The sequence below is a fragment of the Pleurodeles waltl genome, chromosome 4_2 (assembly GCF_031143425.1).
Source record: "Pleurodeles waltl isolate 20211129_DDA chromosome 4_2, aPleWal1.hap1.20221129, whole genome shotgun sequence".
In the NCBI taxonomy this organism is placed as follows: Eukaryota; Metazoa; Chordata; class Amphibia; order Caudata; family Salamandridae; genus Pleurodeles; species Pleurodeles waltl.
In genome coordinates this window covers 433,547,228-433,562,359 of record NC_090443.1, presented here as the reverse complement: position 1 = coordinate 433,562,359, position 15,132 = coordinate 433,547,228, and the positions used below count along the sequence as shown (strand labels likewise).

The 15,132-nt window shown below is 45.3% G+C and overlaps 1 protein-coding gene across 1 annotated transcript in view; it reads left to right on the top strand.

Annotated features, from left to right (window-relative positions):
- LOC138293888 (serine/threonine-protein kinase N2-like) overlaps positions 1-15,132 on the top strand; it is a 189,378-nt gene that overhangs the window by 41,091 nt on the left and 133,155 nt on the right. The window contains exons 8-9 of the mRNA XM_069233181.1: positions 12,374-12,406; positions 13,310-13,401. Coding sequence (XP_069089282.1) covers positions 12,374-12,406; positions 13,310-13,401 — 125 coding nt within the window. The remainder of the gene's footprint in view (positions 1-12,373; positions 12,407-13,309; positions 13,402-15,132) is intronic.

The window sequence follows — 15,132 nt, the reverse complement described above, 5'->3', positions numbered from 1 at the left end:
GCTGTGTCGAAACACGCACCCGCTGGCAGCCATGTCCTGAGAGAAGAGTCACACAGATCCCTCAAGGGGGAATCCAGTGGAGGAAAGACTTCCGAAAATTCCAAGGTGTCGAAGGACGTACATGATAAAGACACTTCGACATTGCAAATAGACGGGTCAAAACTTAACCACTGAAGCTCAATGACGGTTACATTGTCGAAAGATTCTGCCGCAGACAAGTGGAAGGCTCCCAGTCTTGCCCCCGAAGGTCAGGTTGCCAAAATCGAAAGGAAGCTAAAGATTTGAGGCTGAAATGTCTGCGCTCCTTGAAAAAAAGGAGTTCAATGACAGTCTGAGGGGTTTCAGGATCCCACCAAAGGCTTCGGCACACAAGGACTTTGGGGACAGAGGGTTTTAGGAATTGACTGACACCTGAACCTCAAGAAGAGGAGGAAGGACCCTTCTATGAAGAAGAGGAAGATCAACTCAGGGAAAGCGTCCAAGGTTCCAAAGCTGAATACATTCATCAGTGGCAGGAGTTAAAAGCTGACTCCCCCACAGGAAGGAGTAGACTCTTACCCATCGAGGTTTTCACCTCCTGATAAAATAGGCATGTATAATCAAGGCATCAAACATGCTTCGGACACATTTTGTGTTTAGTTGAAAGGAGAAAAAACACAGTCATGTTTTCTCTTGAAACCTTAATTCCATACCAGTTAATAAATCAGTTTCTGCTGATGCTCCCTGGTGTTCTGGATCAGGGAAGGGAGTCATTTCGGCAGCCTGCCACGTGCACTGGTGTAACCCCAAGAGCAGAGAAAAAATATAAACTCAACCAAGGATCCAGCTTATATTGAAGGGCCAGTACCAGCAAACTCTGACATAGTCTCAACAGCAAGGAAAAGAGCCAATGAACCAACAACAGTTGGTACTCCTTCAGAAAAGGAGAGCAAGCGAATGGAGCTCTAGAGGAGGAAAGTAGAAAGCAGTGCTGGTAACCATTAGCGCATTCAACTCCAGTGTCCTCTTGAACCGCCTGCACACCAGCATTGAGAGGAAATTGGGAAGCTAATGAAGCATCTCCCAGAACAGTACAGAAAGAGGGCTGCACACTTGGTGGATAGTGACAAAATCATTGCCAACACATGCCTGAAGTCAGCACTTGCCGTAGCTCATACATCTAGCCTTCAAATTATGATGAGGTAACCCTCAGAAGGCACTTGTGGCTAAGATTCTCAGGATCCAAAGCAGAGCTACAGGCCTCAATAGCCCAGTCAGTGGGGAACAACTTTTTGGCAGGTCAGTGGATGACAAGCTGAACTAATTAAAGAAAGATAATGAGACCACAAAATCGATGGACGCCCTGCAGGTTCTGGGAGAAATGTGTAGGGGAACAGCAGCATTATGCAGACCCATCAGAAGAGGAAGCTTTCAGACAGAAGACACACAGAAATCAGACATCGGGATCTCAACAAGCATGGCAGAGCCAATAACAGGGCAGACAGCCCTTTCGTGGGAGAGGCAGAGGAAGGGGTCAGCCGCACAAGGGAGGATCAAACCCCACACATAAGTGACTCAGCACAAACACAAAGCCTCTCACAAGTGCCATCAAGGTGAGACAACAACCACAGAGACAACAACAAACAATAGTCTTACCTACATACAACACCAGTAGGGGGCAGATTAAAAAAATGTCTTCCAGGAGTGAAGAAAAATAACTTCAGACAAGTGGATACTGAACTTTTTTTCACTTTGTTTATTCACATTTAAACTGGTCAAAGCAAACAATACAGAGGTCTCAACAGCAAAACAATAAATAAAGCAGCAGATTCCTCACAATAACTTTACAGAGAACCACGTGGTGCACTTGCAGCTCTCTCAGTACCCCACTCTACGGGAGGCTGTCGAAATGCAGGATTGTAGGTGCCATAGTCCCCAAGGGCCAGAGGGAGCTACCAGCAGCCACCTCAATGAACAAACTTTTGCATCTATGTCAATACAGTATTAGTACACCCAGAGTGAAAGGAGGGGGCGAGGAGCTCCTCCCTTATTCCTTCTAGCATCTTCTACTCTGAAATACACATCTACAGTACTCCCAGGTGTCTAATTGCCCCTGTGGGACCCTGAGTGTCTCACTGAGTCCACTAGGATACATCCACCTTGACAGACAGCCCAGGGATGGTTCCGCCCCGCCCCCAGTTGAGCTTGAGGCTAAATCAGCAGTCACTAATGTGTCCCCCTCCCCTAGACAATCCATCATGGCACCCCAGAGCTCCAAATCCTGTTCAGCGTGTTCGTCCACGCGTACGTTTCAGAGTCGGCATTCTTCTGCCACTGCTCGTTCCAGTAAATTGGTCTGCCATTTGTTCCGTGTCAGAGAGATCGGGCTAGCCCAGTTAATGGCAATACATCGTCTTGCAAGTGCTAGCCCAAATCTGGCAAATCTGTACATCATTGTTTTGCAGCGAGGCAGCAGACTAAGCAAGCAATGTCGTATTGTCAACTCCACCTTTGTTCTGCCCACCTCCCGTATTATCTCATTCCAAAAGGGCTGCAGCGTCCTACATTCTCATGTGACATAGCCAAATGTGGCCGGGGATATGCCACAGGGTGCGCACTCAGCGGAGCGTGTTGGCTAAAGCCTATGCAGGTGCTGCGGTGTCAGGTATGCTCTTTGCAGGTAATAAAATTGTGTCAATTTAAACCTCGCATTTGCTTGGCATCTCCATTGTGCCTAGGCCCTGTTCCACTCCTGGTCAGTGAGCATTATCTCTACGTCCGCTTCCCAAACTCTGCATTCCATCGACACATCCGTCCATCTGTTCTTCTGAAGGGCAGCATATAGACCAGAGAGAATATCCTTGGCAGAGCCAGGGTCCAATATCATCTGCAATACGACAGGCTCCTCTGGGAAGGACGTCGAAATCTCCCGGATCGATCGTGATACGCCTGCATACTTCAAAAATTGCCTCCAGCCAATTCTGAAATGAGTCCCTAGCTCTTCCAGGCTCCCTCCAACCATCTTGAGATATCCATAGAGCCCTTCATATGCTCGAATGGGTGCAGCCACCAAATTGGGAGGAGCCGTGCGTAGGGTGCTCGTTGCAGAACCTGCGTAACTGCCCGCTCCCTGGTCAAGAGGGCAAAGGAGGTGTCTGCCGAGAGTCTGGAACCATGCATAAGTAATTTAGGAAGCTTGTCTAGTGCCACGAGCCTTCCAGTAACTTTGTCTCCCAGTTAGGACCGTCCTTACACCACAGGGCCGCATATTGGAGCAGGCCCGCCAGATAATATGAATACTGTTGTCTGTGTCCAATTTTAAGACCACAAGGTGAACCCTGCATCTTTTTCCCACCCATACCAGGGACACTAGCAACTTGATGAGTTGTCAAAATAAAGATGGTGGCAGTAGCAGAATTTTTTTTGCATTGATTAAAAGGCAGCGGAGTAGCAGGATCATCTTACTCAGGGCCACCCTGTTCATGACCAATAACAGAAACGTGGTCAAAAACTGGATGGAGGTCCGAAGACTCGCAAATACTCTGCTCATCTTCAAATCATACTGTAAGTAGTGGTTGTGAGTTACCTGTATCCCCAAATTGTGAAACGATCGGGTCTCCCACGTTGGGCGCTGCAAGCCCAGCTAGGGATGCCAAGGGAAAGAGCACTGTCTTGTGCCGGTTGACACAGAGGCCAGAGATCTCCCCAAACCTGGTCATATGTCGCATGAGGAGGGTCACCGATCGTTCTGGGTCAGACACGTGTATCAGGATGTCGTCAGCATACATTGACACAATATGTGTCACTGTGAACTCTTGTACACCACAGTCCCAAAGTCCTGTCTTAAGTTATATCACCAGTGGCTCCAACGCGAGCTCAAACCAGAGCAGCAACAGCGGGCATCCCTGCCTTATTCGCCCCTCAATGCTGAGCAAGTCAGAAACCACCTGTCCAGTGCACACTCTAGCTCTTGGTGCTGTGTATAACAGGCGCACCCACAATAGGAAGCCCGGCCTGAGGCCCATCCGTCTCATCGCCTCCCACAGAAAATTCCAGGACAGGGAATCAAATGCCTTTTCGATATCCAAGACGATCAGTGCTTCCCGTATCGCTGTGTCTTGGGTTTTGTGCATCACATGGCTAGAACCTTTGCATGTTACTTAATGTCTACATTGAGCATAGACCACAGCCGGTAGGAGCTGTGGTCAGCAGGGTCCTTACCCGTGTCGGTAACATGATTATCAGGGCTCCTTGCATGTGAGCTGGTAAGGCACCTTCATTGTGCGCCTCGCAGAGAGTCTCCGACAATCCAGGAAGCATAGAGGCGGGACTACCTTTGAAAATACTCAACCGGGAGTCAATCCGGACCCAGGCTTTTTCTGCAAGGCATTTCTCGGAGGACCTCTTGTAGCTCCTCCAGTTGTATGTCTCCTTCCAGACCTTCGGACTGGGCCTCCGTCAATCTGGGGATTTTAATCTCATTAAGGAACTCTCCCACTTCAGGAGTGTCTACATGTGTCAGGGATGCAAATATCCCTATCAAGTGGCCCCATAACAATGAGTTGATCGGCACTTGTCCTACAACCATCTCTCTATCCAGTCCACACAGGGATAGAATCAGTGGTGGGGGTCTATTGCATTTGAGCAACCAGGCCAACATGCGGTCCGACCGGTGTCCCTCTCGGTGTAACCGATGTCTATAATTTTTCCAAACATGACAGTCCAGTCTGTCCCAAATGGCCTCAGTGGATACTAAACTTAATCCATTCCAAGAACGAAACAACACTGCTCTTCAAGTAAGTGGATGAATTGCTAGCAAAGAAAGCAATAGAAAAGGTTCCAACACAGGAAATAAACAAGGGAAACTATTCAACATATTTCCTTATTCCCCAAGTGACCAACTCACTTAGAATAATTTTACACTTAAGGTTCATAAAAATTCAATAATTCAAGATGACGATACTGCAACTACAGGAGGGAGACTTAATGACAACTATAAACCTAAAAGACCCATGCTTGCACATTCCTGTGAATACACATCACAAAAGATTTCTATACTTTGTGGTGACCAAGATTCACTATCAATTTTCAGTACTGGCATTTGGAATAAAATCCACACCAAGGTTGTTCACAGAGTGCCTGGCATCAGCAGCAGCTCACCTCAGAAGAAAGGGTATTCTTGTCTACCCATACTTAAAAGATTGGATGGTGAGAGCAAACTCTTACAAAAATGCAAGAATCATATTCAGCAAGCAATAAAGACAGTGTTCGCCTTGGGATTCTCAATAAACTTAGAGAAATTATCCCCCCCTCCAGAACAGGAAAATATATTTCTGGGAGCAAGAATAAATTCTATTCAAGGGAAAGTGTTTCCAAATGAGAAGAGAACACAATCTTTGATTGTGGATGCTCATCAATACCAGAAGGGACAAGCTCTTACAGTGAGGACAGTGGGGACGCTTCTGGGAACAATTGCATTATGCATTCCCTTAATACCATATGCAAGACTTCACATGAGACCATTACAAGAATGGCTGCATGCTTAGTGGTCAAAAGCCACAGGAATTTGTCACGCAAAGTAGAAACAGAGATAGCATGGTGGAACAGATCAAATATAACACAAGGAATGAAATTTCAACTGTCAATTCCATCAATAACAGGGTCCTCACATATGGGAGGGGGAGCACACATATGAACTCATGCAAAGTCAGAGGACTTTAGAAGGAGGAGGATGTAGTGCAACACATACATTCCTAGAGTTAAATACGGTGTTCCTAGCCTTAAAAGCATTTCAAAGGCAGCTATCATGTTTATCTGTGTTAATTCAAACAGACAACACTATAGCAGTGTTCTACATAGGCAAACAGGGTGGAACTCTATCCGCACAGTTATCAAGATTAGCCCAGGAACTTTGGAACTGGGCCATTCAAAGAAGATATCTTTAACAGCAATACATCTGCCAGGGGAGGACAATGTGGATCCAGACAAACTCAGCAGGCAAGAATCCTGCTCACATGAATAGACTTTGAATCAGAAAGTGCTCAGAAAAATCTTTTGGAAGTGGGGAACACCTTAAGTCAAACTGTTTTCAACACCAGAGAACGCAAAAATGCTAAAGCTTTGCATCCAGACATCATCACCACCAGTCCCTGGGGAATGCCCTGTCGACACATTGACTAGGGACATTTGCTTATGCTTTCCTCCAATATCACTCTTGAACAGGGTGATTAACAATTGCAAAAGGAACAGGATGATGCTGATCTTGATTGCACCTCAATGGGCAACACAAACTTGGTTTTCAGAACTAATCCAGTTACAAACGGGAAAGATTAACTATACCAGTACAACAAAATGTGTTATTTATGGACAGGAGAAGAAGTCTACATCCAGAACCAGAAAGAATAAGCTTAGCAGCCTGGCTGCTGAAGACATAATTTAGACACCTAAAGTTATAATAACAATATTAATAAACAGTATTAAAGTACTTAACCTCTTCGCTGACAGGCCTTTTCCTCCTCAGGTGCCAGGCCTGTTTTTTTGGCTATTTGGGCAGTTCGCGCTTAGGCCCTCATAAAATTTTGTCCACATAAGCTACCCACGCCAAATTTGAGTCCTTTTTTTCAACATCCTAGGGATTCTGGAGGTACCCAGAGTTTGTGGGTTCCCATGGAGGAGACCAAGAAATTAGCCGAAATACAGCAAAAAATTAATTTAAAAAAAGAAAAATGGAAAATAGGGCTGCGGAAGAAGGCTTGTGGTTTTTTCCCCTGAAATTGGCATCAACAAACGGTTTGCGGTGCTAAAATCACCATCTTCCCAGCTTTCAGAAACAGGCAGACTTGAATCAGAAAACCAATATTTTCATCCCAATTTTGGCATTTTACTGGGACATAGACCATTTTTCTATTTTTGGTGCTTTTAGCTTCCTTCCAGTTAGTGACAGAAATTGGTGTGAAACCAATGCTGGATCCCGGACAGCTAAACATTTCTAAAAATTAGACAAAATTCTGATTTCAGCAAGGGGTCATTTGTGTAGATCCTCAAGGTTTTCCTACAGAAAATAACAGCTGAAATTAAAACAATATTGAAATTGAGATGAAAAAAAGCAATTTTTCTCCATGTTTTACTCTGTAACTTTTTCCTGCCATGTCAGATTTTTGAAAGCAATATACCGTTACGTCTTCTGGACTCTTCTGGTTGCGGGATATATAGGGCTTGTGGGTTCATCAGCACTCTAGGTACCCAAAGCCAATAAAGGAGCTGCACCTTGCAATGGGTTTTCATTCTATACCGGGTATACAGCAATTCATTTGGTGAAAAATAGAGGGAAAGATAGGTATCAAGGAAACCTTTGTATTTCCAAAATGGGCACAAGATAAGGTGTTTAGAAGCAGTAGTTATTTTCAGATCTCTGAATTCCGTGTCCCCGTACTAGCATGTGAATTACAGGGCATTTCACAAATAAACATCTTTTTTACACACTGTCCTACATTTGGAAGGAAAAAATGTTGAGTAAGACAAGGGGCAATAACACTTGTTCTGCTATTCTGTGTTCCCTCTAGTCTCCCTATAAAAATGGTCCCTCACTTGTGTGGGTAGGCCTAATGTCGCAACAGGAAACGCAACATGGACACATCACATTTTGATATTGAAATCTCACATGTTTTTTTTAAAGTGCCTCGCTGTGGATTTTGGCCTCTAGCTCAGCCGGCACTTAGGAACACCTAGCAAACCTGGACATTTCTGAAAACTAGACACCTAGGGGAACCCAGGATGGGGTAACTTGTGATGCTCTCACCAGGTTCTGTTATCCAGAATCCTTAGCAAATCTCAAAATGTGGCAAAAACCTTTTTCCTCACATTTCGGTGCTGCAAAGTTCTGGAATCTGAGGAGAGCCACAACCTTCCATCTACGCAGCATTCCCCCAGGTCTCCCGATAGAAATAATACCTCACTTGTGTGGGTAGGCCTAGTGCCCGCCAAAGGAAATGCCCCAAAACACTATGTGTACACCTGCGTTTTTGATCCTGGGCTCAGCAGCCATATAGGGAAACCTACCAAACCCAAACATTTCTGAAAACAAGACACCCGTTGGAGTCCAGTGAGGTGTGACTTGCGTGGATCCCCTAGTCTTTTCTTATCCAGAATCCTCAGCAAACCTCAAATTTAGCTAAATAATTGAATTTTCCCCACATTTCTGTGTGGGATCACCGCACCAGCAAAAATTTCCTACCACCCAATGTTCCACTAGGCCTCCCGGTAAAAAGGATACCTCACTTGTGTAGGTGGGCCCGCTGCCTGTGACAGGGAGGAGCCAAAAACATGTTGAAAATGAGAGGGAACCAAACCGGGACCAAAAGGGCAGTATTAAAAAAAAAAGTTTTAGGCTGACAAGTGGGGCAGAATTTTTATCGGTAAGAATGCGACAATGCTGGGTGGTAGGAATTTTGTGGATTCCTGAAGGTTCCACCACAAAAATGTGGGGAAAATGTGTGATTTCCAGCAAAGTTGGTGGTTTGCAGGGAATTTTCGGTAAGAAAATGTTGTGGGACTCACCCAGATGTTTAGTTTTCAGATGTGTCTAGGTCTTGTGGATTTTTGTACATGGCAGCGGCCCAAAGTCCAAAAAGTGCAGCCCTCACCATTCCAAGTAGGACGATTTTGAGTGTTAGACAGGCTCTCATGGCCCAAGTGTAAAACCAAAACCCCAAATAATCAAAAGTCCTCTTGCTTACCGTGGGATAAGATGATTTAGTGTGCGGGGGAGCGCTGAAAGACTGTTACCCCCTTCAGTTGGGGTGAGGGCATAACCATGCACATGCGGGTTGGTAGCCACCACCCCACTATTTTATTTATTTATTATATTTTTTTAATTCACTGTCCTCTAGTAGGCTTTCTGCTCCCCTGGGGACTGGATTGGGGGTAATTGCCCCATCTGCCCACTAGTGGACAGAACAACTTTGTCCCCATTTAATTGGGGTGGGGATATGGCCATACCCCCACCCTCTTTTAAAAAAAAAAAAATACAAATCTTACCTGATCTCTTGTGGGCTTTCTGAACCCCACCTCCCCCTTGTGGGAAGATGGACCTTACAAAAATAGGCCGATCTGCCCGCAAGGGGGGCAGAAATGGCCAATAGTAATGTACCACCATGAGGAGTGAACCTTGCCCAAGGGGCTGCCCCCCGGCGCCCCAAACAAAACACACACACCTACCAATCCCTGGTGCCTAAGCAGTTTCTGACCCTGCCCCCAGGGGGCAGCAATGGCATAAAATAAATTTGCCCCCCAGAGAAGCGATCCTTGCATGAAATTGGCGCTAAAAAAATCCCTGGTGTGTAGTGGTTTCTGCCCCCCTTGGGGGCAGTTTAGCCTAATAAAAATAGGCCAATCTGCCCTAAAGGGGGCCAGAAATAGCCTAAAATAAATTTGCCCCCCCCAGGGGAGCGACCCTTGCCAAAGGGGTCCCTCCCATTGCTTGAAATTGTCACAACATTTTTTAAATCCCTGGCGTCTAGAGGTTTCTGCCCATGGGAGGAAGGGGAGCGCTTCCCCCGAGGACCCATTACTGGCCACGGTGGTTACATCCCTGCCTCCTGAGCGCATGGCAGCGGACGTAACCACCTCGCCCAGGGCACCCGACGGGTTAACATGCCTAAAGGATTGTAATCTAACTTATAGTTCATTACGAGTACATCTAACGGTAGTAGGTTACACAAAGGGGTAGTTTGGAAGAAGTTTCCTTACTTACTGTACCAGTTATAAAACATTTCTTGGAAAGTGCAAAAAAAAAAAATACCACCTCCAAGGAAAATACCTGCACCCACACGGTACCTTAACCTGGTGTTAAACCAATCAATGAAACCACCATTTGAACCATTACATAGAGTTTCACATAAAGATGCTCACATTAAAGACTGCATTATTGGTGGCTATAATGTCGCTTCGGAGGGTGAGTGAAATACAAGCCCTCACAATCCAAGAGCCATATATGCAAATTCTTTAGGACTGAATTGTCATGAGGACAGATCCTCAGTTTCTACCAAAAGTAGTTTAACAATTTCACATGAACTAAACTATCCAAGCACCATGTTTTTTCCAAAACCCAAAGGATCAAGCAGAGCGAGCTTTACATACATTATACAGAGAGGACTAAACCATATAGGAAATCAAAGCAACTATGTCTCATTTGCGGAGAAAAACGTGAGAAAGCCAGTTACTTAGGGTACTGTGGCCAGATGGATTTTGGAGACAATATAAATTTGTCATGCAAATGCCGGTGGAAGATTGGGAAGAAAACCTAAGGCACACTCAACAAGGAAGAAGGGCAAACCATCACCTTTCTTTCAAACACACCATTACAAGAAATTTGTTTGGCAGCTACTGCATAGACATCCAAATGAGCAAGAAAGCTCAGATGGGCCAGAAGGTACTAAAACATTTATTTTCAAAGTCAAATCCATCTAAGGCCCATCCTCCATAAAACAACCATACTGCTCCGTAATCTATGCACAGCATGTGAATCCAGAAGATTCATACTGCAAAACGTAAAGTTTCTTACCTGTGGGTGTAGTTTTGCAGCTCGAAGAATTTTCAAGATTCACAAGCAAGCAACCCACCCACCTCCACCAGGAAGGTGGAGAAAAATGAAAGAAAAGAAAGAGCACTGAAGATGGCGACCAAAGGTGGGAACTTCCAGAAGAAACACAACGTCACAGAGGGCACCAGATGGGAGGGACTGTTGACGCGCACCAACAAACAAAACAGGAAGGAGAGGAAGGAGTAAGCAAAACAGAAAACAAAAGGAAAAGGACTACAAAATACTGGAGAATTCCGTACCGTACCACTAGATGGCAGAATAACGCACAACATGTGATTCCAGAAAATTCTTCAAGCTGCAAAACTACACGTACAGTTAAGAAACTATACTTTTTAGTGCAGTGAGAGTGATTAAAGAGAAACTGTTGTCCTAAGGGATGGCATGCCAAATGTTCCCTTTCTTCAGAAAAGTTTTGGGCACTGATGCTAAAAAAAAATTGTTTTTCTCCTCCCAATTTCATGTGCTGTATTAAACATAGCTGCATTCTACAATTGCCCTGAGCATCCCAATATCATGGACTGTCCTGCCATTCGAAAGTTTGTACTTGCCTACTAATTTATGACTACCTCCTTCCACCCCCCCCATCCTGGGCGCAGGCCTGGATTCATGTAATCTCTAGACCGATGAACCGGTTAGAAAAGCCAGTCTAAAGGTCAGCAATCAATCTGTGTGCCCACATGTCAACTGCTGGGTCGTACCTAATGTTTTGGGCTCACCTCTTTAAGGTTTGTGGAGAAAATCCATCTGACCTTTGTTTGGCCTAGATTCTTCGCAGTGTAGTGCGTCCGTGCCCTGATTGGCCTTGGAAGAAGCTCTCTGTCCCTCTGGGCACTCCCAATCGTTCTCTCTAGCAGGGATAGATGCAAATATGAATTTTGGACCCAAAAAGACATGAACACTTTTACAGGCTGCTTGGAGACAAGTAAGAGTGAGGGGAGAGGCCAGTCTGTATGTATTTCCCATGTTAAATTAGTTGTAACTCTCATTACTTTACTAAAGGCTGACTATGCCATTTCCTAGTGGGGGTTTTTCGGTCTCTTACAGAAAACACTGGCAAAACTCACAGAAGAGGAAGTAAAACAGCGCATGAGCTTAGTGAAGTCGGGAATAGGATTGTTGTAAGCGGCGACTGGAGCACTCCTATTAAACAACCAAGGCCTTACCTACTGCCCAGATGACCACTAGTGTGCCTCCAGGAGGGTTCAGTGACCATTGCCCCTGGCTAAAGTGGACCTTTAGGCTTTGATCCTGTTAAGACGTCTATTGGAGACATGCTAAGAGGTGCTGATTGTTTACCTGGTTGGGAAAGGTAGCCTAATATATTGCTAAAGTGGCAGTCCAGTCGCTCTCTTCCCTGAAGAGAATGGGTTGTCTAAATTGATTTTCTTTAGGAATCACTGTGTGTACATTTATGTTATAAGGAATACTTAATCTTGGATTGATCGACTCTCCTTCCTCAATGCTGTGCAACTATGATACAGAGAAAGCTCTTCTCTTTCTCCAGTGTGCTAGCTGGAAAAAGTAATCCCAAAATAAGAAAAAAATCCCGCTTCAGACATAGCTGTTATAAATCATGTTGACAGCGATTCCCAAAGATGACCATCAGGCTCAATGTGGAATTGTCATGTGCATTTTCCCAGGCCCATTGTTGTTTTGATGGATGAAGCATAAACCCGGACTGGGCCTGCCTTATATTTTAAATCTCTTGTTTACAGCGATATTGCAATTGAGAAATTGAAGCTGGATGCAGAAACATCACCACAGAAACAAGATCATGAGCACAGAAGTTAGCAGGGAAACATCGACACCCCTGGGAGGCTTTCATGGGTGAGACTGTAGACAGGATTCTGATTGGAGCTTGTCCACCGGGCAGGTTGGGAGATTGTAAACAGAGTGGACAGACATGCTAGGTGGATGGCAGCATTGGTAGAGGGCATGATGGTACACCAAGGAAGCTGGCTTGTATGCAAATACCTTGATAGTTAGATTGTGCACAGAGTTTACTCAAGAATACTGGACGTGTTTGAACACACAGGCACATTATCATGGAACTGCATATGGGTTGAGTTAAAAAGATAAATCCCAGTATAATCTCAGCATTGAGAACACACATGATGAATTCACTTAAGTGTGTGTCCATCGCAAGATGATACTTATAGGTGGCTAACTGTCATGCAGCAACACCCACTGGCTGTTTTTGATTGTGGTGCATGCCTTGTGACTTAACCTCATGTAATAAAATCAGCTTCTATCTATGGTATGGTGTGGTATGGTATGGGCCTGTTGTGTGTGGACAGTATCAGTGGGTCGCCTCAAGATTATCACAGCCAATAGCATGAGTAGTAGTAGGAGACCTACCCTTGCAGGGCATCTGTCATTCCTCTCACTTGTTCCTCTTGCTTCCAAGTCAGATGTGCTTAGCATGTGTACAGCAGTAATTTGGGTTTTATTCGTTTTGAAAGATCCGTGCGAATGTTTATCCAGAGACCAAGGCAGGGTTGTGAGGTGAGCGAGAGTTAGAGACCAATGTAAGATTTCCCCAGTTTGTTCATGTGGTATGTTTACATATGTGGTATGTTGCAGAATTACAGTTGACATTTAGTAATGCACTGTGCTGCAGGTGGATTGAAAGGGCAAGAATACAGAATAGGAAACAGAATTCTGCCACTGTGGATGAGAAAGGGGCGTGTTAGGTTCCGGTTTACTTAAGCTCATCCATGTCTCTTTCAGAACGAAAAACTTGTGGGACTCGAGCCATTTACCCAAGTGGAGCTGGTGTCGGGGCGAGACAACAAAGGGTCAGCGGGTAACTCTTTACAAAGGTAAGGCTGCCTCAAGTGACCTGCTCTCACCCTCCGCCCTTGCAATTTGTGCACACGCTATAAAAAGTCTACTGACGGCAAGTACTTTGGAAACACTCAAGCAGACATTTTCCTGTGGCAACTCTACCTCCCTTAACCATATCTCTCATGCTTATCTTTCCCTTTGGAGTTAAATTGGTCACCATCCTCCTGCTCTTTCAGAAAAAGTAAGCTCGTCTGAAACGTGCGCTTGAGACCGTCGGCCTATTTTACCATTCTCTTGCTTCAGTTCCAATATACAAGTACTACTCCATTCTTTTCCCATCTCCTTCGTTACTTGTCTCATTCAGTTTTTATGTTCTGTTGAATAGTCCCACCCGTATCTGTATTTGTGAACCCTTTACAATGTACATAAGAAATATATGCTTATTTGAAAAAGTGGCAATTTAAAATGCATAGAAAACATTGCAGCATATCACAAATGTTTGAATTTGAAAAATGTTCTCTTTGTTTAAAAAAAATATAAATAATGTTAATTTGAAACTAGTTTGCAAAATTAAAAATTATTTAGCTGCCTATATATAAAGGAAAACGTTCAGGAAACAGAACGAAATACAAACAAACTTCAGTGAAGATTCCTGTAGGGAAGTACCCTCTTTCTTGGCATGGTTACCCCCATTTTCTGCCTGTTGTCAGTATGTTTGACTGTGTCTACTGGAATCCTGCTAACCAGGACCCCAGTAGTTTTTCTCTTGCCTCTAAATTGTACCTTTTTCTTCCCACAATTGGCATACTGGTCCTCCCATGTAAGTCGCTAGAATATGGTACCTAGGTACCCATGGCATTGGGTTTCCAGGGGATCCCTATGGGCTGCAGCAGTTATTCTGGTACCTATAGGGAGCCCATGCAAAGGGTTCTGCATGCCTGCCATTGCAGCCTGAGTGAAATGGGTCACTATAACTCACCCCTATGGTATGTCCTCTTGGCTCAGAGTGCATGGTGCAGGTACCTGTGCGTGAGGGCACCCCTGCACTAGCAGACGTTCCCCCACAAACTCCATTTTCCTGGACTTTGTGAGTGCGGGGACGCCATTTTACGCATGTACTGGACCTAGGTCACCATATGTGTCCAGCTACATAATGGTAACTTCGAACCTGGGCATGTTTGGTATCAAACATGTTTGAATCTGTTGCAAGTATTGGAAGGATGATTCCATGCACTCTGAGGGCTCCTTAGAGGACCCCCACATTGGTACTCAGACAGGTTTCTGCCCTCCTGCTGCTTGATCTCACCAAGCCCAGGAAGGCAGAACAAAGGCTTTCCTGTGAGAGAGGGAGGTATTACCCTCTACCTATAGAAATAGGTGTGACTGGCTTGGGAGGGGTAGCCTCCCCACGTCACTGGTTTGCTTTGAAGGGCACATTTGGTGCCCTCTGTGCATAAACCAGTCCACACCGGCTCAGGGACCCCCAGTCCGTGCTTTGGTGCGAAACTGGACAATGGAAAGGGGAGTGACCACGCCCCTGTCCATCACCACCCCAGGGGTGGTGCCCAGAGCTCCTCCAGGGGGTCCCTGGGCTCTGCCATCTTGTTTCCAAGGGTGACAGAGAACTCTGGGAGCATTGGAGTGACTAGACCAGGTAGGTGACGTCAGAGTTCCCCCCTTTTAGTTGCTTACCTGGTTAGGTGACCAATCCCCCTTCCAGGGCTATTTAGGGTCTCTGTCTTGGGTGGGTCCTCAGATTCGGCTTG